The following is a 25,389-nucleotide window of genomic DNA, read 5'->3' as shown; positions in this document are numbered from 1 at the left end:
TACACTTTTACCGGTTACTATACGCAATATTCGTTACGGGCTTTGCAAGATACAACCGGATGCAACATGACTTTATTCTATAATATATATTTTGCTCCATCCACTTTTATAACCCATCTCAATCTTACACATTGATAACACGCCCTTATTATACTTCTATATACTGATTTGTTACCAATATCTATGACTATCTATACAAATAAATAAAAGAAATGTCTGTTTGTAATTCCATATTAACACAATTTTTTGCTTAATGTTCATGAAAATATTACTAAGGTACTTACATAAAATTAAATTAAAAAAAAATTGTCCTATTTTTTGTTTGTATTTTCAATCTAACCCTAATCTCTGAAACGGCTGGTTCGATTTTCCCGGACTTTCACTCGCATATAGCTAATGTTAGAAGGAGTAACTTAGGCTACTTTTTATACAAAATGTATTTATTTAAAAAAAATAAATTTCACGTGGACGGAGTCGCGGGTAACAGTTAGTCTACTGTATTCACACTAACTCCTAGACAAATATTAATAATAACGAATGAGCTAGCCGTCCAATAAGATCATGTGAAAGTCTTCTAATGCGGATAATTAATAAAGTTTTGGTCCGTCTGTAATTATCTGGTAATAATCAGCACATAAATTCCATCAATTTATTATTGAAATCCAATTAAGACGAGCCATTTATGGCCTTTTGATGTAGTAGCTATTAAATTGTAATAGATTTAAATGTATATCTAGTCTGTTTTGTTAATTACCTGATGTCTTATAAATGTTTATTGATATTTCATTTTGACAAGGTCCAATTTTCTATTACAATATTATAGTATTTATTATCTGTAAGATATGAAAAGTCGAGTTATGGTGGATGATAGGATGAGCATGATCTTAGGTCATCATGACAAATTCAAAAGGAATTTATCATGATGGTTTCCAGGGGGAACCACGTGTAGGTTAACATGATAATAGTAAATTGCTAGAAGTCATCAGGCCACATTCCCCTTCTCTTCTTTTTCTCCCTTTTATTTGTAATTGTTATACTAGCCGCCAGAGATAAAGCCTTATATTTATTACTAGCTGTCCCGACAGACGTTGTTTTGCCATATAAATTAATAACGCTATAAAAAAATAGGCGTTGTTGATAGAAGGGTGAAAATTTAGGGTAGTATGTATTTTTTAATGACACATAATAAAAAAATATAAATAAAAATGTTGCCCAAAAATTTAAAAAATAATGTTAGGGGTGGACTACCCTTAGGGGTTTGAAAAATATATAGTAGCCGATTCTCAGACCTAGTGAATATGCATATAAAAATTCATAAAAATCGGTCAAGCCGTTTCAGAGGAGTATGCTAACTAACATTGTGATAGGAGAATTTTATATATAAGATTTGGATACGTATTACTACTCATTAGCGATGATTAATAATATGGTTTTGTTTTCTTTCCAGGCGGTTCCGATAGCAACAAGGGCAAAAGCAAAAAGTGGCGGAAGATCCTCCAGTTCCCACACATATCACAATGTTTAGATATAAAAACAAAAATAGGTCAGTATTTATAATAGTAATTATGTCGTAAATTAACTTGACACTATTAAGCTGTCGTTACATAGTAGATAACTGGTATTGTGTGCCGTTGTACACATCGGTTATTTATTATACAATCAAGTAGATAACTGGTTGTTTTTGTTTTTCTTACTATTGTCATCTAATGAAGGCTCTATTTTTGGTCTTTGAACTTTGAATAGAGAGTTCATTGTTCTCCTCACATGTTGCTTTACTATGTTATATACTATTTGCACATTTTCAATACTGTATTATTTAGGACATCTTATAACATTGTCTACTTGTGTACCTAACCTTATATTAGCTCACATCTAAACAGCCTTACACAACTAACATAGTTTATTACAGCAGAGTGCAGTGACAAAAGTGATATAAAAAAATTATATAGTAGATACCTACTATATAATTTTAATAAAACTGCTAGTGATTCTCATTGTAGGTGTAACAAATATTATGTATAAAAGAAACAATATTCTGTACTTGTTACTACGTCATAACATGGAATGTTGGTCTACAGTTAGATCATATCAAAAGATGCGGCTACTGATTGTAGAATATTTTAAAATACATGACTGATCAGATTTCATGCTTATCTTATCATCCTCCACTGTTGTCCAGCCAGCGCATACCGTTAGTGTAGGCGGGTGTACCATTCCATTATCAGCCATTTAAAAATAATTAGCTTATATTTTATATAAAATGTAATCAAAATATAATTTACAATTGATTTGAACAGACCAAGTCGCGAATGCAACTTACAGTGGTAAAGCAAGTTTCACTAAAGGTGAAGTTAAGAAATCTATAATTGTAAAATAAGTTTGGAATCTAGCTTAGTCTATGCATAGGTCAGCTGTTAGGACCCACCAAACAAATTTCTAAGTCGTTTCCAATATAGTATCATATTCGCAAAGGCCCCGTCTATTGCGGACATGATACTATATTGGAAACGACTTAGAAATTTGTTGCATTACCTAATACGTGCTGTTACAATATATTTGTATGTAACATAAATAATGTATATATGTAATAACATATAATTGGCAAATTATTAATAAAAAATCGTAAAGTGCAATTCTATTATCAACATTTTTGGTTAAAAATCTACATAGTTATTTCAAATCGGTACAGTATTGACATTAATATATCTATTGCATTTCGGCAAACTATGGTTGTTTAATAAACTACTTTCGATAAGGCTGCAATTTGTAATATATTTCATTACTTGTCCCATTCCATAATATTTCGCGGTCTCATCAAGCTATATGTAATAACTGCGTTCTCTTTTGATTTTGAATTCATAACTATTAAAGATGAACAAAAAATGCAAATAGGTACTCGAAACCGGGTGAGTATTTATCGCACTACACATTGTTAACTGGGTAATCGCTTACAAACGTAGGAGTAATGGCACTTCTGCCTGCTTATCTCGATCACGAGTTCCGCTGTTTTACATAGGTACATCGGGTTCCTGTTGCCCGATCATTGTATATTCTTTCATCTTTATTGGTACATGTGTCGGTATTTATTAAAAAGCCTTGTTAAAAGGCCTCGTTTATAAATCTAATACTCTCCGTCCTTGAAGACAGGCCCCCTGGAAACTATCGTGGCTAACCCCTATAGAATTCGTCACGAAACGACACTGGATAAGGCACCAACGAAGGAATCAAATGATATGTATGAAATATATAAATTGATCCTTCGTTGGTGGCTCATCAGCGTATAACATTAATACAGCGGGCGGGAGAAGATTATTAGTAACTGGGAACACATCCACACGGTCCCTCTTGGAAACCATCGTGGTAAATTCCAAGTGAATTCATCACGATAGGCTAAGTGATTTAACTTGATTATCATCCTTCCTTGGTCCCCGCCATCATATACCGTTACTGTTACCGGGTGACTATGTCGATATCACCTAATATGCATGTAAACATTAATACAGCCGGGATAGCCGGTCCATCATCGTCATCAACGCCATGTCTCTATGCTATTATATGGCATCAGTCCAACATGTCATTCTTCCACTGATCAGTTGTCATATCATACCGAAGCATACGTTTAAAGCTAGTTCTACTATTAAATAAAATTTTAATTTTCCTACGAAATTTGTAACACATATTCCTGTTAGAAATTTTTATCGTGATATTCACGTTAAGTTCTATTCAACCCTCCAAGTAATTATAAACGAATCAATAAGTAATAGTATCGCTATGTACGCTTGCGTTACGCTGTCCTATAATAAATACAGAGTGACCCAAAAAGCATACTAGGTCACCTTGTACCTTAGGGACCCAGAGTATTTCCTCGACGAGGGGAATGAGTCTCCCCCTCTTGGGATATTGTAGCATTCATCGCGTGCTTACTCTCGTTGAAAATGGAATGAAACGGTGAAATGTTATAGCCTAGAATTTAATGATACTGTCAAACTTTAAAGGTTACTGTTCGTTAGTAATTTTTTCTGGAATATTAGCTGTTCTCGCGCTTTAGCCAGTCTAGTAATGTCTCTATTTTCCGTTGTCTATACTTCTCCTGGTGATATTATTAAAAAAAAACGCTTGAGTCATGCCTATATGATTTTGAAATTATATATAGAATCATGAAATATATTTTCTGACTAAGTGCAATATTGGTTCTATAATCTTATAGACGTCTGTGAGTTTGAGTAAAAGCATTGTAGTATAATATAATTCCAAATAGGTTAATAAGAGGCACTGACAACTAATGGGTGTATTGGCGAATGTAACACTTCTCTTGGCCACGTTTCACTGAGTATCTTTTAAATGCAACTTGGAATTGGGTGAACTTAAAAAAATCCTTGCAGTTGGTTGGAAGACGTCAATCCCTGCTTTAATTATTTACCATAGAATAAACATATAGAATAGAAGAAAAATAGAATTGATAAAAAATCCATTAGTAAAACAAAAAAGATAACTCGCCACTTATTCTTTTATCCCTCGAACTAAGATGTTGAGAATTTCGACAGCTGACACTGTTACCGGATACTCAAACAGCGATTGCATTCTGAAAACAATCACCGAACTCTTCACAGAAAACTACGTAGTATTTTTATATACTACTAGTAGTTTTATATACTCATATAAAATTATGACGTTTTGTATACTCATGAGAAAACTATGTCAAAAACATTGTCTTTAAGAATGTCTTATGGTTCAAAGTTCCCGAAGATTCAAATCTGATAAACAATAAGCATAGAATACAAGCATTATTTAATAGTCCTTTCAAGGTCAGAATTAATATTTAGTTTAGGGCCAACTACTTTTTTATTTCGGATTTGGAATAACAACAGTTTAGTTTTGTGCGAGAAATACATGCCATTAGCCGTTAATTGTTAGCGGTATTCTGTTTGTTTCATAGACTGACCTGCTTTTTCCTGTTGCTGTTTCAAAAACACTATTTTCTTTAGAAATTACTTAAGGAATGCTCAATAAATATTTTCAGCTCTTATGGAACCTGCCAAATGTTTTCGAAATTTAGAATAAGTCCATAGGTATACCTATATCATAATAAGCATATGTGTATGTGTATAATGTATATACGCTTAACTTTCATATCAAATTATCAATATGTAGGGATTATTTCTTCTTGATTATTTGTTTCAGTATTTATATAGACGATATAATTAAATCACTGTATGTTATACAGGAAAACTGATACTAAATATTGTAACAAAAGTTGAAGTAATCGAAACTTTTTCTTTGCTTCGCCTTTCCCGTTTCTGTAATTGAAGGTAATATGTTTTTGTTTAAGAAACAATTTAGCTATTAGCACTTCAACAAAACACATTGTTGAAGTGCTAATAGCTAAATTGTATTTTTAATTAGTGGGGATTAACGTTATCAATCTACGATTGATATGAAATGCAATGTTGTTAATTGACTTTCAGGAACATTGAAATAATAGCTGAACAACAAATTGCTGGATATTATTGCAAGCTAGGCTAGTCCAAGTCGTCCGCGCGGGTAACTCAGACTCGGCTATTTCAACGAAGGATGATAAGTCAATAAAATTATAGGTTAAGAGGCATGACATGTTAGTCATCCGTAATGTATGTATAAAGAGGACGGTTGGTCATCCTTACCATAAGGTGGGCCGTCAGCTTTTTAAATGCCATAAAAAAATATTGGGGCTCCAGCGTTATATCTATGCTCTCATGATCGTCACCGTGTGCCCTTAGAGATACATTGGCAATATTATTATAGTAGTAAATATATCTATTGAAAATAAGTTATTATTAGTTATTTTGTATATTAGAGGGAGTCCTATAATATAAAAATATAACTAATCCCACAGAGACGCTCTGACTCAGCGAATTAATAATAATTTGTTAAATAATAATCGTACATTAAATAATTTGTTTATTAAAATAGCCCAATAATCAGAATATATTTTCTACATATAATAATATTTTTCAATGAAACCCAGCCTTCACCAGGGCTTTTATATCCATCATACCTTATCGCCAATCGGTAAACGTGGTTCAATTTAATCATGTTGATAATATACTTTCTTATATAATTTCCGTCGAAAACGAAAAATCAGCATAGATTTCATGACAAAAATATATTGGATTTTTTCATATTTAATCATGTCTTTTCCTACATTTTATAAAATACGTTAATTCGGTACAAGGCGTTTATACCTCTAAGTCCTAATTAATTTCAGCTTCAGTCGATATATATCTGTTATTGGCGCAGACGTCCCGACCTAGTCTGCTAATCGATTAATCTCCATTTGCATTGAAATGGAAGGGAAGCAGACTTGAAATCGAAGCTGTCTTGATAACAATGAGCTCATTCGATTAACTCTTGATTTGCATCGAAGTTCTAGCAAATTACTTTGAAAAACGATTACGTTGTAGTATTCAATCTATAAAGATTTACTTTTTTTAAAAACTGCAGAACTTGACGTAATATAATTTTTATTAATGATGGATATGACAAACTTATACTAGAGTTAAATAAGAGAAAAAAGGATGGAGAGGATTAGTAGTAATATGAACTTCAGTGACCCAATTCCTAGCGATATATCAGGGCGTCCTCCATGTGGTCCGCCCTGGAAAACAACGCGCTTATTATTGGTGCATTCATCACTTACTTCAAGCTTATTCTATCATCTTCCATTATCACCCATTTATAAATAAAACAATGGAAAACATATTTGTCTAATTCCTTGTAATAATAAAATGTGGAACTTTATTTTCTTGCCAGTTATTCTCAACTAAAGTAGCTCGCCGATTTGGAGGTAGGTAGGAATGGTGTCAAAAATATTTTAAGTGCCAGAGGAGGACAGTATCCCAATTACCTACTGACATTTGCTCCCCCCCCTCTTTTAATACTGATCTATCTTTTCTAAAATAATACAGTAAAGTTGTAGTAAGAGAAAATAAAGTAGTAGTAGTATAATTGTTAATTATGTGGGAAAATGAAGCCTATATTTATGTCTATGGTAAATGTTGCTGACGTACTGGCCTCGTTCATTTATAGTACAATGGATGTGACAGCGGTTTCACTAGCGTTAAATTTTAATAAAAAATATAACCTATGTGTTAATCTGATGCATAAGCTATAGGTAAGCTTACAAGCTTATAGGTAAGATACAATGTCCTTACCATTTATGTGTAAATTACACGGGTATTCATTTGAATCCATAGCTGCATTTATGTCAAGAATCTTAAGTAACTTTATAGTTATCAAATTATTCATCAAGCCGTAACTTGTTAATGAGTATATGTGTTTCTTTCAGTTAGTTTACCGCCTGGTGCGTTTAAGCAAAAGGGATGTAATGTAAATTCGTATAACTTGCTATACATGCTTCTTGATTTGTAGTTCTAGCATAGATTATATAATAATGACTACTTCAATTCCTTAATGAAGTATTCCTTAGTTCAAGTAGAACCAAAATTCTGAACTTCTTACCTAAGCTGTAAATAGTTTTTAGCAAATAAATGAGCCAATACGCGATACATAGGTACTAACAGAGTGAAATCATGTTGATGTATGCTGAATCAAATATATGTAATGTACATAATCACGCACACATTTATGTCCAAAACTAAGTTCGTTTGAACATTAGTGATCAATAATTTAAAGTCTTATTACGACATTTTCTAAATAATAACTTGATTGAATACAATTTTCTGACATCCCTCTATAGTAGTAATTTTGCCTGCCACCCTGTTAAAGTGGGGAAAAGGGGATTGTTCGTAATATGGACTGATGATCTTATTGCTAGCAATGTACAATATCAAGTTGACCTCTACGCGGTTACCTCGGGAAACCGTTGTGAATAAATTCTGGATGAATTTGTCACGATGGTCTAATTGCCCTGACCTCATGCTCATCTTATCATTCTCCACTGGTGCCCTGCGTAAACCGTGCGCAGGTCGGTGCACCATTCCAATATCATCCATAAAAACCTTATTAAAGTTACAAGAGGCAACGACACATTTCTACTGCAAAGGTTTTGCCAGCACCATATTGTCAATGGAGCAGGACGGTGGCACGACGCTAACTAGACAGTCGTGATTGTGTCATCTCTCATACTGATTAATAGATTAAAACTACTAAAACCGCAGCTTCGTCGCACGGCGCCGTCATGCCCCGTCAACAATGTACGATGCTTTAAGAAATTGGATTCATTTATATTTATATTTAAAAAAAAATATTCATAATATATTTTCTTTTTATTATTTCGAAAATATTATGGTAACAATTACTTCATTTTGACTTTAATCTTATTGTACCTAGATACACAGAAATACAATGTCTAATTTATTGTTTACTTTAAAGTTTTTTTACCATTTAAATAGATTTCATTAGTGGTAATTAATGAGAATGTTATTAATGATGCAGACGTTGTGGAAGTTTGGTAATCTGTTCTTTTAAGACATACTCAGTGATGGTTTTCAACAACTTCAAAGCTTTCCACACTTATTTGAACCCATGTTAGAGTGACGAAAATCGTACATACCTGCTAGACGTGCTGCAAACATGGTGGAAATACTTATATTCACCTATAGTACTGACCCCTCACTCTGCACTGAACTTTGCATAAATCGAACATGTTATGCACAGATAATCTTTTGTACGCTCAAATACAAAACAGTAAAATATAATTGCAATTTTGTAGAGATTTGCGTATTTGATATAATGGTATATAGAAATAATTCTGATGTCGGCTTTGTATATCAATACGTGAAGAAAAAACTTCATACACCTTTTTACGAAAATTGTGCGGTCGGAGTATGAAATTTCGCACACGTTTATGGTTTATATGAAGAAGGTGTGCAAAATGTTAATATTTTTATAAATAAACATTAAATCTATAAAGGAACTATTACACACACTACCATGTATTCGACACACACACATGTATACTATTTTGTTTATTGTTAAAGTGTGTGTCTAATTAAGAACGGAATAATATTTTGTCATTAATATTATTTGTCTATAGTCTTACTGTACTCGTACATGTCAAATATAAGTATAACAAATTCATTTATTACAATATCTTTTAAATTACACTTCACCAGATGCTTCACATGCATACTATAACACGCATATACAATGAACCTTCCTCTTGAATCACTCTATCTATTGCCGAAGCCGGGACAATATATAATAATATAAAAAGAAAGTTCTGTAGCAGTAATCTCAATTAGAACCTTAATAATGTCCGCTTTATAATTTAAATTAATTTGATTCGAATTTCGACCACTAGTAGATTTATATATATCTTTATGAAGGTAATATTTTTCAATATCGTTAAACTCTCATGTTTCATTAAAATCTATGTATAAACAATATAAAGGTTAAAAGCCTCTTCGATCGTTTGTTAAGTATGCAGATTGGACACGCCTCTCACTCTTTAATATTCCATAAATAATATTGCAACAACTGCTACTGGTATGTTAACTTTATGACTAGGAGGTCACAGGTTCAATTTACTATTGCAAAATAGTTCCTTTTATGTGATAAGCTTGTGAGTACACTACATGTACAATGTTTGTCTGTAAATGTAATGTAATGTGTTTTTTGATTGCGCAGGATAAAATACAATAGTTTATTTGATTTAACAATTATAATGGCCATGTAGATAAATAAAAACATGTAACTATGTATGATAGTAATACTATTAGTCATAGGCTTATTTAGGAAATAATTGAATTCTTTTGAATACTTTGTTACATACAACCTTTTATTTGCCACTTGGGAACATAATGAAAACTAGTACAAAATACTTGCTAATAACATTCATTATTGGAAATTCTTGAATTCAAATGTTTAAGAACAGATTTATTAATAGAGTCTTAAATTGTATACACTATATTACCATTAGATCATATACCATAAGGTTTATAGGTAAATAAATTTTGAAAAATATAAAGTTAAGGATTTGAGATTATTGAAGTTAATCCATCCTCTGTAAACACTATGCCTGTAAGTTAAAGAATCAATATTTATACGTAAATCGTTCGTTCGATTTTTAATCTTATTATGTTATTGTGTCATAAGTATTTTCGTTTGCCGACTGTGTCGTCGATATTTGTTAATTTCGTGATTATTAAGCAATCACCAGCGATTGGATATGGTCTATTGGATTGGACTACAAGTGTCTAACTATCTAATCCATATATCATTTGCTAATTTTAAGAGTATAAAACTATCCTTCAACTCAACTCATGTATGTTTAAATCTTTAAAACTTTGGAACGGATTTTGAAGCGGTTTTTTAAATATATAGAGTGATTAAAGAGGAAGGTTATACATAAACCTTCCTCTTTAATCACTCTATCTATTTATTTTATTATTTTACATACATTTATTATACGTGTACACCCGGGCGGAGCCGGGGCGAGTAGCTAGTTCAATACAACTCCAGAATATTTATTATTCTTATTGCTAATGTACTGAATATAGAATCCTTTATTTCTATTGGATTGCGCGTAAATTTTTAAATGTCCTTGATTGCGAAAACATAACCAATAAAACATGTACTTACTGAATCATGAATTATCGTAAAGGTTACAATATTTATTAAATGCCAAATGTTTGATACGAACGCCCACAACTCTGTTCTCTTCAGTAGATATTGTTTCATGACTGATGGTATATTTGCCAATGGTTGAAGATAGATGATTGTTTAAGACATTTTTTTTACTATTGTAATAGAACAAAGTAATAAATGTAATGCAAGTATAAATATGATTTGTTGTACGAATTATTTATACGAAACGTTGATATATACGATATTAATACGATTTTTTAGGTATGTACCAGACTGGAGAATGAATCGAAAGATTAATTAAAAGTAAAAAATAATAGAAATGGCGATACCAGGTTGTACGCCAGTAATTACATATTTAATACTATTATTATTATCATTATAAATAAAAAAAGTCTATTGCTATGATTATTTAGCATACAAAATAACTATATATTTGTGAATATAGTTATAGATTATCCTGTACTTTGAAGTATGTATATTCTCTAAACAACACAAAAACTTGTCTACAAATTATATATAACCTCGGTGTTAGAGGTAGAGTTAGCACACTTGACTGTTTTAATACATTACATTATAGATTTTTTAAAATACAGACAGCTTCTTAAAAAACGGATTTAGTACATATAATAGTACAAGGTCAGGGATATTATAATTACAAGACAGTGTGTCTTCTATGTTGATGTTGTTCATATCCAAATATTTCTAATACTTTCAAGAATATGACTTCCTTCCCGGCACCATGTGTCATAATAGTTCGGTGAATAACTGACTGACATGTTTTATACTCAGATTGTAGCGAACTCAATGACTGCTTTATAAAGTGGCAATGAAGTTTTAATCTTTTTGCTGGTTTTAAATTTAGATTCATCTATAATATTTTTGAGTTTACTCTTATAATATGTACTATATTATTTAAGTCCTTTTGCACTTACTACGTACTATACTTAATCCTGACTGGAATATAGATCTATATAAAGATCATTCATCATAATTAATAGTGAAGCATTTGCAACCAATTGACTTCAACACTTTAGAGGTAGCCCATTCGTAGGCCGTATAACTCTGAGTTTGTTTAGGTATGGTGAGCACTTAATAAAAAAAACAAGATGTTTCTTACTTACTGAGAATTTTCAACATGTTCACTGAATTTAATTTACTTTTTTTATTATAAATTAACTCCAGAGGGAAGATTTTATTACGTCCCTGGCGTTATAGAAATTAGCTTTTTATCAGTTTATCCGTTGAATTATATTTTAGCTTTAGTTACAAAATTAATTTCTTTGAATCATTTTTATGAATAATATTGCTGGTATACCTGAAAACTGTAAAATTAATCTTATGTGGTTCTACCTAGCGGTTTTATTGGTATGATAAAAGGGAATAGTAAGCATTATATCTGTGTCTATATCTGTATCTGAAGTCCATGTTCGTCAACAATTGCCAATTTTCAATTTCATATAAATTATTTCCCATTCTCTAATACAACTAACATAAAAACTAATATGTTAACTAGTTTTGGTAATCCACGGATTCTATTACAAGCAGTGTCTTATCCCGAGTCTCTTCCTATCATTGGAAATAACAGCTGCTGGTCGCCGTAAAAACCTTTTTTTATTGCACGCCAACCCTTCTAACAGTTGCTAAGTGTAAACAGTTACTACTTACTTAAAGAATGAAACGTTTATCTGTTTGTTTATAGCTTGATCTCCAAACTTGCCGATAACATTGGTCGTTTGGAATGAATTAACTTCTGTATGAGGACCAGACATAACTCAGTGACAGTTATTGGTTTTTTTAACGTTCAAAGTTAAGTTTTTTTATACTGCAAGATCAACCTTTGAAAAGTTTATTAGATGGTAAATTTCCTATAGTGTAAAAGAGTAACTGCCATTGTGTGTTAGTGTCCTAGATATTGGTTGGTATGCTGAATTGACGTCATTAGTCAAACCCCGAACCATTATTCACTATTCCGCAATCGCTATGTCGTCTGTGTTTAAACGAAATATATATTCTTTATCATAATAAATAAAAAATGTATTTTATAAAATACATAAATCTCACCAGTTTTCATTATATTTGTTATTAAAATTTATCAGTTAATTATTATTTTATAGTTAACTTATCTCATATACCATACTTATGGTTCTTTCTATGATTGTCATTCTTGTAAGAACGTATTATTGACATGAGGTTAAAGGTGATTTGGTGAATTCTGTTGTCGTAATATTTAATTATATTCCTCGCTGTTTATCATTGCATGTTCACTTTTGACACATGGTTTTATAGTGCTCTTACGATACGACATGTTTTAAAATTCGTTAAATGAACGGTCGACATATTAGAGGTTCAAATCAAATACTAATGATAGTATTGTTGTATTCAATAAATACTTATCGTACATGTGGGTATTTTCAAAAGAATCTTTCTGTTTGCCTTGCGCACTAAGTATCCTTTTCTGTCTATTCCCATGGGTGTACCGAAAAACTTTCAATCCTTGTATACACCCATCTCATTTCAGTGGTATTGAGTAAGGAAATGAACAGAGGATTTAGCTGTTGCTGCTAATCCTATTGCTTTATGATGTTTTAAGAGTTTGCAATTAGCTTTAGACGTATTGGCTTATTCTGCGTGAAATGTCGAAAAATACTAGTGTGTAGTGTAGCGTTTTCCTATATAATCAGTCTAGACGTTTAAATTCCATGTAATATATTCAAACCTCGTTAATAACCTTCCATTTACAAAGTACTAGTGGGATTAAATTAATTTTAGACGTATCCGAGTCAATAAATCGAGTAATCAGTACTATGAAAAATACATAATATAATTTACTTTCTTTAGTAAAGAAGAACATACTCCAGTTTACTATCTTTGATCTAAATAAGCCTGATTCACCTTGAGGCACCTTTTCATTTAGGATGATTGCTGAAGATGTTTTTAAATAAGTTCATAACAATTTATTGAGCTATTCAATAAGACATCAGATAATAGTCTAAAAATCGAAATATGTCAGGAAACTATTCCTTGGTGTTTTCAATATTTATAACACTTATTTTCTATAGTATAAAGTAATTCACTTATTCACACATTTTATTTGATATATTTGGAAATATATAAAATTCTACGTAAAATAAAATGTCAATACAACAAATTGTAATGTATGTCAATGTAACAAAAAATCTATATGATGTTGTGTTTCAGTGGGCAGATGTCTTTATGAGCCAAATCGCAATCTGAACCCAGATTCACATAAAACTAAGTAGATATTTATATGAGGGTCACGGAACGGAAAACTTGTTATCTGAAGCTCAACGAATTCCAGAACAATACAATATTACAGGAAAATATATTGGGCAAACGTAGGGTTGTTACCCAGATAATTATTTTAACAGGTTATATAGTCCACAACTTACTTAGTAGAAACTACGGATTTCGTTTTATCCAGTTAAAAATCAAATCGACTGTTACATACCATTGCATTGCTCTTGGCTATTTTTTTTTATTTTAATGGTTTGTAAATATTTCAAACAATAACTGTAAATGCGGAAAATGTCCTTATTATTCCTTAGTTCCCTTAGCAATCAGGAGAGAACTGGTAAATGGCAGCCCTATACTGATCTAGCTCGGATGGTAACGGACAAATTCGCAGCTGAATAATGAAAGATTCCTGGAACTTATAAAGATTTTGTCTAATAACATGTCAGGAATGGCAACACGTGAACGGTGCTATGAGTGGTATAGAATCATTATTTCTTACTTTTATCATCATGTATATAAGCAACGGTATTCAATTATTTCAGTAATATATAAAGCAGACTTCAATTTCTGTTTATATGTATTCTCATTAAATTTCGATATATAAATAAATAAATATACCTCCACAACTTATTATCCCAGATGGGGCAGTCAGAAGCATTGGCAACGATCGATATCGTGGTGAACATAACAGTGTTAATGTTATTGGGTGCCTATATTTCGCTGGATATATTTGAATCCAGTAAATTAATAGGTTACGCATCAGGCACTTAGTGGAAAATATAATGTTCATTAAATATATTTTCTAGAGAACAATTAAGTAAATTCTTGGACAGCTGGTGTGTTATATAATTTTACTATTATTGGTATATAATACATATCTCGTATTATAACTGGGTCGATAACATTACATTTTATTGCTCACCTATTACTGTTTCTGTTAATCCAACCGAGAGAGAAAGCAGGAAAATTGCCAAGAAAACCTTAGTAGCTTATTGCTCCTTACTTTTTATGTTTGCAAACCTCTGAAGCTTTACTCTCATTAAAGGCTGATAGCTAGGTGTAACGTAGGTCTTTTAATCTCCAGACAATGGTTTCTAATTACAATAAACTTGAAGGTATCACTTGTATGGCCTGAAGTAAATATTAATACGAACAATATAGTTTTTAATGATGAACGCCGAAAATCGAGTAGGTTGTAATAGTTATTAGAATCGTATCATATTTATATCATATTTTCTTGGAAATATCGCGCTGTTACGAGGACCAGGCTTCCTTTAGGGGAATTGTAGGGATTGTTAGTAAGTGAATGATCCTATTGCTAGGAATGTACTATGTGAGGTTGACCTCAACGGTTCCCCCTGGAAACCATCATGATAAATTAATGGTGAATTTGCCACGATGGGCTAACTGACCAATATTAATCTTATCATCCTACACCGTGTGCGTGCACCATTCCATTATCATCCATAAAAAACAAGCATGTTTTTTAAAATCATAGAAAAATTATGTGACTTGTTAGTTTTCTGTATCTACTCCTAACTATAATATACACTTGGTATGAACACGATAAATCAGTACAATATACTTTTACATGCATCCCTAGCCAGTGTCAAATTAAATTACCGTATCATTAAATCAAGAGAGCTAACCAGAATAATTAATTATAGCGATGACATGCTATATAGCTCGTAAGAAACTGTCATGTCCGAGTGGAAATTAGATATATACAGAGCTTCGCCGGTTTTATGAATTTATAAAAAAATACGTTATTACTGATTGAGACTATATTATATAGAAAGAAAAAAATATTTATTCCATGCTTTTTATTATTTACGAAAACAAAGTATACCTACTACAACTGTAATGATTAGTACCAGCAGTTGAATTTCATTCTGATTATAGAGATGAATGGAAAACCTCAACCGTGCGTTTTTCCAGAAAATTTTTGGCACACACTTTGAGCGTCAAGTTCGTTTAAAAAAACAACAAATAAAAAAAAGAGGTTTTACGTACCTACATATAGGCAGTGACACGGCTCTACTCCGCTTTATGGCATATTCTGTCGAACACGTCGGGATTTTCTATATGTAAATATATAAAATATTTGATGTATAATATTATATATTGCTAGACTTATATAAATAAATGTGTCTTCGAGCAATTACTGTGCTTAACTGTAGGATGAATATCATTATACATCTCTACTGAAACTTGATAATGATTTTAACTTGATATTTTTGTTTAGTTTATAATAAATTTATTAAAGTCACAATCATTTTTTTAAGAATAATGCTATATATAATAACGAAGAATAAAATGTTCTCAAATTACTGTGCGGATCTCTAGACAGAAAAAGATGAAGCATCAGCGAGAGGTCTAAGAGATCAATTGCATTAGTCAGTCTAGCCTGGCCATATAGCTTGAAATATGTAATTTACGAGTCGTACGCGATCTTGACGACTGAATGAGTATTCTACCGATTCATTTCATTAATGTATGGGTGTAAAAAAAATTATCGAAATTTATTCAATTTTAGCCAAAATATAACATAATACGCACTAGTGCAGTGTGGAAGTCAAGACAGAAAAAGATCAGCGATAGGTCTAAGAGATCAATTGGATGAGTTTGGCCTGGCAGTATAGCGTGAAATATGGAGTTTATAAGGCATATACAATCTTGATGACTATACAGTCACTATCTGAAGAAAACTCATACGAGTTTTCTACAGATTCATTTCATTAATGTATGAATGTAAAAAGAAATATCGATATCTATTCAATTTTAGCCAAAATATAACTAAATAAATACACACAAAATAAGAAAAGTCTCTATTCCTTTGGGCAGTCGACTGACAATGTTCGAAAATTAGTATTTGTATTACTATATAGAATCTAGTACTGTCCAGATAGATCAATCGTGTCACATGGGACGTTACATTGTTACATTATACAGCTCATTTCACGCTACATCTCTTTATTTTAGGCACATTTCTCTCTGATTACATTATGTGAAATAGATATTTGTTGAGGAAAATAACTGTATTAACATAGTTCTTGGTAATAGAGGTTCTTGTAGCCAATACAGAGGTCAGTAGAATGGTATTCTTATTATACTTACACTATATAAATGCGAAAGTTGGTTTATCTATTGCAATTTAGGTGAACCGATTTGAGTACAATTAGGGAAAGCTAGGACCTGAACAGGCCTTCGATAGTCTTCTATCTACTAACAACTAACAACGAATTATAAACTTTGTACGATAAGATTGTTTATTTATTATAATAATCAGTAAAAGATTTTGAAAATCAAGACGAAAGTCGAAAGTGTTGTTTTCATTCGAGGGCAACCGAGTTTGTCTTTGGCAAGGTAGTATTATTGCCTGTGGTTTCTATTAATGAAATAAATCTTGAAACTGTCTCCTATAAATAAATTAGTATTTCAACATTGTTATTTTAATATGAGAACCGAGGTATGCAATACTTGTATATCACAGCTGTTGCTGTTCTATTAATTTTTGGAGCTGTAACATGTGACTTCTAATCCGATAAGTGCATTTAAACTTCACTCGGACCCACTCAAGGGACGGAAGCGTGTGATTACGGTTTATTTTTAGTATCTATACCCTACCCTCGCGTAACTGTTGTTTTATATTACGGGTACAGCAGCAGCACAGCTATCAGTAATGTGTCAATGTATAGGTATTATACAGTAACTGAATATATAACACTACTTCTACATAAAATGCTTTTTGTACTACCTATGTATGATGATGAATAGTAGAAATTATGAGACAGTAGTACTAAATTATTATATACTACAGATTTGATAAGTATATTTTCTTCAACAAAAACGTTTGTAACAAAATTAGTAGATATTAAAATTAACGCGAAAGTAAATATCGATTGCAAAAAAGATCATTTAATCATTGCAGAAATAAAGTAACTTGTCTGCTGAAAAAAAAATTATCCATTGTCAGTTCAGCTAGTTTTCTTCATTATGTCTCATCTATTGTAACTTAATCGTACAATAAATTATTGGAAATAAACAATTTTCAAAGTGTTTCAGATGCGTACCATAAATATTATTTGTTTACTTTCAATTTATAATTGAAATATGAGACTTGCACAAAACCACCGATTCTAAACTATTATTAAGATTTATAATTCTAATTATAGATTAATAACTAATTATAGCGGCCGGTGCATAACCAAATGTATCAGACGCGTTTTCTGTTATTATTATTAGATATTTAATATAGTTTTTCAGATCTATAAATTATTTAATACTATCTATGAGAGTTTTATTACAAACTGTTATATATACAACACTGTTATATTTCATTAACAGCAAACATTCCGACGTAGCCCTATATATAATTTTTTTGGTATCTCCACAAATTAAATCTCAATGTATTGACATATGGCGAGTTAATCAGCTTTAATTCAGATGATATTCATATCATCACACTCATATTTAGAACAAGAATACGTGATATTTACTAAACAGAAAGAAACACTTGTCTATTGTTTTTGATGGATTACTTCTTATTCACATGATTTAACAGTCAACTAGTGATTCGATCAGTAAACTAGTTAATATTCCAAATCAGATTAGCCTGTAAAGAAAAAGAAATCTTAGTGTTTGGTAATAGACAAACTTTAACATCAATGCCAATGCTAGTAGATGTGGAAACAAATAATTGGTGAAACAAGTTTGACCGGCATGACTGAAGCCAACAAGTGTAGGCGGACTGAAGTAAACAACCAATATAAATAAACGAAGTGCGGTTGGTAACTAATGGCACAGGATAACATAATAATATACTAGTACGAATACGATCAAAGAGTCCAACGTCCTTTTATATCGATCGCATCCTATTTCTGCTGTAAGGCAGCGATGCGGGCTCTTGTTATCTCATCAATTGCTATGTGTACGTAGTATATTAGTTCATAGCCTGCAAATTGTAAAAGTAGGCCTTATAATACATTTTGTCGCTATGATTCGACTTTAAGATAGTCAATATAATCTTTGATACTAGACACGATAATCTCATGGACAGTATATAGCTGTTTAATCGTCCATAGATATGGAATTACTAAATTTATAGGTAATCAACGTTTGAACACGGATCACCATGTACCACTGGCATCAATCACAGTGTTTTTTTCTGACAACCATGATGTATGTACGACTGTTACTACAGTATAATATGTGTTTGACATTTACGAGTTTTTATTCTGCATTAGTTAAATGATCGCCGTTTTTATTACTGTCTTTACGTGAAGCATTTGCAGACATTTATTATATTCAACCTTCTATTGAAATGCCGTATATTGGGTAACAAATGGATACAATTTCATATCCAAATAACTAATATATATAAATTGTATACACCGTTGTTACTATTTTATATAAACTTACAATGAGTTTTAATATAAGGAACTTCTTGTACATTCTAAAGCTACCGAACCATAGAGTCAATAAAATTTAAGGTATCAGGCACGACTTGTTTATGGTTCAAGTAATAAGACCAATGTGATATACAAAAAAGACTACTTCGCTTTTTAATTATGTAACAAATAATTTTTGCTTGATATTGATGGAAATAACACATTAACTGCAGAATTATTTATTTATAAGGCATTCCATAAAAATATTTAACTGTGACGAAATTTTCTCTAACCTGTTCATGGCACACAAAGCTAATTTAGTACCTTGAAAAAAATATGTATATGTTATCTACTCGTAGTTTTTTTTCATGATAGGTATACTGCATTATTTGAGTTTTGAGTACTTGTTATACTCAAAACACATTATGTTATTAGTTGAAATTTGTGTGTGTTCTAAAAATATTATGACTGACGGAACTGTAATGAATCATTAATTAATTAATCATTATTTCTATACATATTTAAAGCTCCAACTAAAACCGCTGTCAGCTCTACACTCAAACTGTAGATGTCTGTCTCGCTTTGGCCGAATCGCGACGTGAATAACTATGTGCTGTAGATAAATCGATTCACTGCGTGTGTTTGTTTGTTTTGTTTGAAGTGTCTCTGGAAAATTCTTGTTGCTAGTACCGATGTTAATTGTTTGAGTAGTTAGTAAATTACTTAACTGACGTCTGTGTACACACGTCACCCAGTCATAACCAAAGTTGTTTAAATTGGTCATCCGTCACGCCCAAAATATTCAATTAAATTGAAGTATAAGATTGCTATATTTATTTATTTGTTAATTAAACAGATTTTTAAAAGACTCATAAATATTAGCGGTAGACCAATCCATCTTATCTTAGTAATATTATTAATGCAAAAGTTTGTGAGTACGGATGGATCTTTGTTTCTCTTTCACGCAAAAATTACCGAACAGATTTTGATGAAACTTTACAGTAATATAGCTTGTACAGCTAGTAATAAATATTTTATGAGCTTACTCATTTTTTAGTAAAGATGTTACTTGTATGTGTAGATACAAGATGGAACACAATAGTCAAAACTGATACCTGTTCTGAAGCAGTAATACCTACGTTGTTGTGTAAAGAAAATAATCGCCATACACATGTATGGCGATTACATGTGGAACGTGGAACAGAATATAAAAGAAAATATTAACGCCTTATCAGGTTGAAAAATACAAAGTTATCGTATTACAATATAATTCTTTGAAAATGCATATGTATAATGGTTTACAGTTATTAGTTGTTGTAATTGCTCGAGTCTCTTCAAAAGGTGAAACTGACTGAGTGGTTTCTGAAGTAGTAAACATATAGTACTATACCTAATTCTTACATTCGATAATTTCTTAGGATGTGTTTCATTATTCTTTAATTACCACCACTGGCTACCTAATTATCATTAATTAAATTAATATGTAATAGTAAACTAAACCACAACCTATACAGAATTTCACTGTAAGGATTCTTCTAGGAGACTTAGCAAACAAAATAAATATTTGACTTAATGTTTTAGTGTTTATTGATATTCAGATCTATACTTTATTCACAAAAGTATCAAACTCGTTATGTGAGATAAACACAGTTGTAATGCTGACAGGACAATTGTTTTCGTTTGTTGGTTATGTTCCAACTGTTGGCGTATTGTCTCAGTTTGGCAAGTGACTAAGCTCGTTACTACAAAAGGATTGTTGACATAAATGTGGGAATATGATAATCTTAGCGTATAAATCGATAATTATTTATTTACAAAATGATATTGTCAAAGTATCGTTACGGAATAAAAAAGTTTTCAGTAGGTTATTTCTAATTTTTGATCAACACGAAGAAACTTAATTAATCCTAGATACTTGTCTTTATACTTACTAGGCCTATGTCCAGCAGTGGACGTCTTCCGGGCTGCGATGATGATGATGATGATGACTGGTCTTGTAACAAACCTTAGAGGAAAATTTTCAGTGAATCTGTGTGAAATAATCAACATGTGGTTACTTTTCATGTTTACCTAGTGCTATGTGATAGTGCTAGTGCTTGGTGTAAAAGGTTAATCCAAAACACCTTATTCCTTCTCGTCAATACTATTATTTATATATGTTAATAGACGGTAATTAGCACTTAGCGTCGGTGTGGCGTCGCCTAATATGTCATCATCAATTATTTATATTATACTGATTTTTCTTCATGACTCCATTTATTAAGACAAAGTAATGCCCAATCAGCCAAGTAAACATTCAGAAAAATCAAATAAGCACAATATCTAGGAAAATGTATAATTTTGTTCTACAGTTTTAATGAGCAACTTCAGCCTCCATTATTCGATCAACGAACAACCATAATACCAGAACTTTCACGGAAGTAACATGAATGTGTCAAAGATCTGCCAGCTTATTGCATTACTTGAGTTATACAATAAGCTGGCAGAGAACCATTGGAAACCAGTTAGCACTAGAAATTAGTCAGCCTTTTTGTAGGGCCAATTCCTAGTGAATTCTTAGGCTTCCAGAGAGGAGTAGGAGTCAACCTAATGTGGGGCATTGCTAGCAATCATAACTAGTCCCTGGTACCCCTAATTATCTCTCAAATACCTACCTCTAACCACTTATCTGGCCACTAACGTTTCGGTTATGGAACCGAGAGAGATATATAGAGATGAATAAAATTTTGCAAAATTACTTTTGCATTTTAATATGTATTTTAAATATATCTAAGCTAAAACTAGGGTAGCAACTGCCTACTAATTCAAAGCTCTCAGTTGCAAATTTTATTGCTCTTGTCACTTTATGGTCGTTTTTCGGTAATATTCACTTTACTGCCTAATTTTCAAAGTGTCCAAACTTTATGTAAGAGATCAGTTTAAGTTTAATGATCTTACGTCCTCTAAGGGTATTCGGTTGTTCTGGAACTTTCGAATTATACCTATTCCCGGTATGTTCGGGATACGTTTAATAGCCTGTCCATATTACTTGCGTTTGAAACTTTGATAAAAGGGGTGTATTGTCTTGATGATAGTAAGATTTTATTCAGGCATCAAGATTTTGTTGACGTATACAGACATAATAGTTGATTTACTAACCATAGTTAAAGACTGCAAAGTTTTTCACAAAAAAATCCCAATACTCTCGTTTTTCCTGTTTTATTTAAAACTAACTGTTGCCTGCGACTTCGTCTACATTTCCCTTGTTTTTCGTAAAATAAGTAGCCTATTGCCTTCCTCACGGTTAAGTGGTTTTGATGTGCTTTCCGAACATTTCCCTTCACTGCTCTGCTCCTAATGATCGTGGCGTGATGAAATATATACTATAACCTGCCCAGGAGTATGAAGAATAATTGCACCAAGTTTCGTTAAAATCCGTCGGGTAGTTTTTGTTTCTATAACGAACATACAGACAGAAAGACAGAAAAAAATTTTACTGATTGCATTTTTGGCATTAGTATCGATCATTATCGATCGATCGGGGGGTGACCCCCGACAGTTATTTTGGAAATATATTTCATGTACAGAATTGACCTCTCTACAGATTTATTATAAGTATATATAATTCTTTTAGTTTCTATATTTTGTTTTATGTTTTTATTTTACGTGTAGTGTAAGTGTATTGTTGTTTTTTTTCTTCTTAATGACAATTTTCTTTCACGTAGGTATATGGTTTATAGCATTTTGTTTGTAGCATTTTTACGACTAAAGATTTTATCTATCTATGTTCGTAACTTATATTTAGTATGTAAGAAATGACGGTTATATTACACAAATTTAGGGTTACGCACGAAAGGTTACCGTAATAAGTTCACACAAGGCAAACCTATTGTAACGCCAGTTGAATTACGTAGCATCATACCTACCCGTTATGAAAGAAGGGTCAAGGTTAAATCCATGCCTCTTATGACGATATTTGAAATATATCATTCTTCTTTGATGAAATTCCTTATGGCGTGGATGAAGAGTTTTCTGTGTTAAGATATGTGTTGCTAATAATATCTATGTAACAGGAGCCTAATTATGATATATATATATATATATATATATATATATAATATCTGTTTCTTATACTTCTTCATTTAGCATAACCATTTTATAAATAAATGGACTATAAATAAGATAATTTGAGACGGTGAAAATCTTCTGGATTGGCCATATTTAATAAATATGATGAATAATATAACTACCAGCTATACAATAATATGTAGGTATGTGTTTATGTGTGAAAAATTAGCGTACAATTTTAATAAAGTGGGAAGGTGCTGTTATTTACGAGGGTATGAATCAAGGACGTAGCATTCACCTTTCAGGTATGATGGAGGCAATATTGAACATTTTGATGGATATTTACTTTATTGTATACTTTCTGAAAATAAGTCTTTAATTTAATTAAGTATTGGAATAATATTTCCTTCTTTCTTTATCTCCTTACATATTATAATTATGAGATTAATTTATTTTAATAGAAAGTTGTCCTTTATAAATATCGGAGCTAAGTTACGGATAATAGTGTTTTATTATTAATGGATAAATATTAAATACTATATGTGCCGACTATAACTATATCTGTCCGGGCACCGGTGGAAGACAAAAGAATAAGTACGAAGTCAGGTCAGGTCGGGTAGTCCATTGTCACTGGCGACCCCGAGGATGTCGTAATGATATAGTACATTTATAGCAATGGGATGACTAGTAATAATCCCCTCCAAAAGTACTACTATATATATACTAATATCTCCTAAAAATTATTGTCTTAAATATTTTCACCCAAATATTTCATCAACGTGATAAGGGCATGCTCATTGAACAGGATAAAATGAAATCTGTAATATTTATGTAGGATATAACCTGCGTGTGTGCCAAATTTTTATTTATAATGAATGGAAGCCGCTAAGGCTCCAAGTAGTAACAAACATACATACTTTCACATTTATCATAATAGTAAATAATAAGGATTCTGGATAATAAAACAATAACGGCGTAACTTTGCTCTCAATGAAACTGCTATCATATCTCTTTTAGGCTGCCGAGTAACGCATATAAACTTCGCGAAATAAACTAAATTAATCCCGTTACTCTCATTAATATAAATTATCAAATCTGTCCTAACGACTGTAACTTATGATCATGCCAACATTACAGACTATGCATGTAAAATTTTCTGTTACGGTAAAATTCATGAGTTTTTGTGCATTTTAGTAAAAAAGAAAAGAATATTGAAATAAGTTTAGTTTTATGCGATGTTGAATAACCATTTAGGATAAATAAAATGGATTCAATGGCATGCCAGCACGGTAAGCTCAACGTCTTGAGCACGTGTCGCAAAAAATGCTTGTATCTAAAATTTTTTTATGTTTTCGAGTATGTAGAGAGAGTTCTACAAAAAATGCTTATTCAAACTAATTGCGTGACGCAATTAGTTTGGTACCAATGTGGGAATAAATTTTGGAGTAAAAGAATCATCGGTCCATGGAAAGTGAAATCATTTAAGATATCTACTTTGCGTAGTACTAGGTTTGGAGTATATACATATGTCATTATACCCTATGCCTGAATTGATCTACTATGTGACCTTTGTCACGTGTCAAACGTGACATAAAATCAATTAATATTTAACAATCTCATTGAACTAAACGAGGGAACATTAACTTCGACCATAAGTAATTAATGTACAGCGTGTAGTCAAATGAAATTTGCATTGTAAATAATTGTAATTAACCGTCGTCCCGGCACAATTGCGCTAAATTAAATATTAATCAACGATATTGTAACTAGAACTAGGTATTTCATTAACGTATCATTTGATCCCTAGGGCGCTGGCGGGCGGATGATTTCATCAACGTTTATTGTGCCATTATTCCGCGACTTCAATCATTGTTTCACTAAGCTATTCGTTAGGGGTAGTTTCCTTTTTTATTGAGCTGCGACTAAGCTTGGCTTGCGTTAAAATAGCACGTGATGTAGTCGAGGGAACTGTGAGCAGATAACAACAAAGGTTTTAGTATAACGACCTCGATATAGGTTAGGTGAATAAACTACCCCTACTGGTGGATATGGATATAAAAATTTACAGCTATCTCTGCTAGTGATATTAGACTAGTGTGTAGGATAGATG

The 25,389-nt window shown here is 31.7% G+C and overlaps 1 protein-coding gene across 2 annotated transcripts in view; it reads left to right on the top strand.

Annotated features, from left to right (window-relative positions):
* The window catches only part of LOC131841281 (G protein-coupled receptor kinase 2), a 53,130-nt gene that overhangs the window by 10,670 nt on the left and 17,071 nt on the right, over positions 1 to 25,389 (top strand). For both annotated transcript variants that reach the window (XM_059189581.1, XM_059189580.1), the window contains one exon: positions 1,448 to 1,543. In XM_059189581.1, the coding sequence (XP_059045564.1) occupies positions 1,448 to 1,543 (96 nt within the window). The remainder of the gene's footprint in view (positions 1 to 1,447; positions 1,544 to 25,389) is intronic.

This window comes from Achroia grisella, unplaced genomic scaffold (genome assembly GCF_030625045.1).
Source record: "Achroia grisella isolate CSIRO2021 unplaced genomic scaffold, CSIRO_AGI_Agris_v1 utg1576, whole genome shotgun sequence".
Taxonomy (NCBI): domain Eukaryota; kingdom Metazoa; phylum Arthropoda; class Insecta; order Lepidoptera; family Pyralidae; genus Achroia; species Achroia grisella.
The sequence above is the reverse complement of the archived record's forward strand: the minus strand, read 5'-3'. Positions and strand labels throughout refer to the sequence as shown.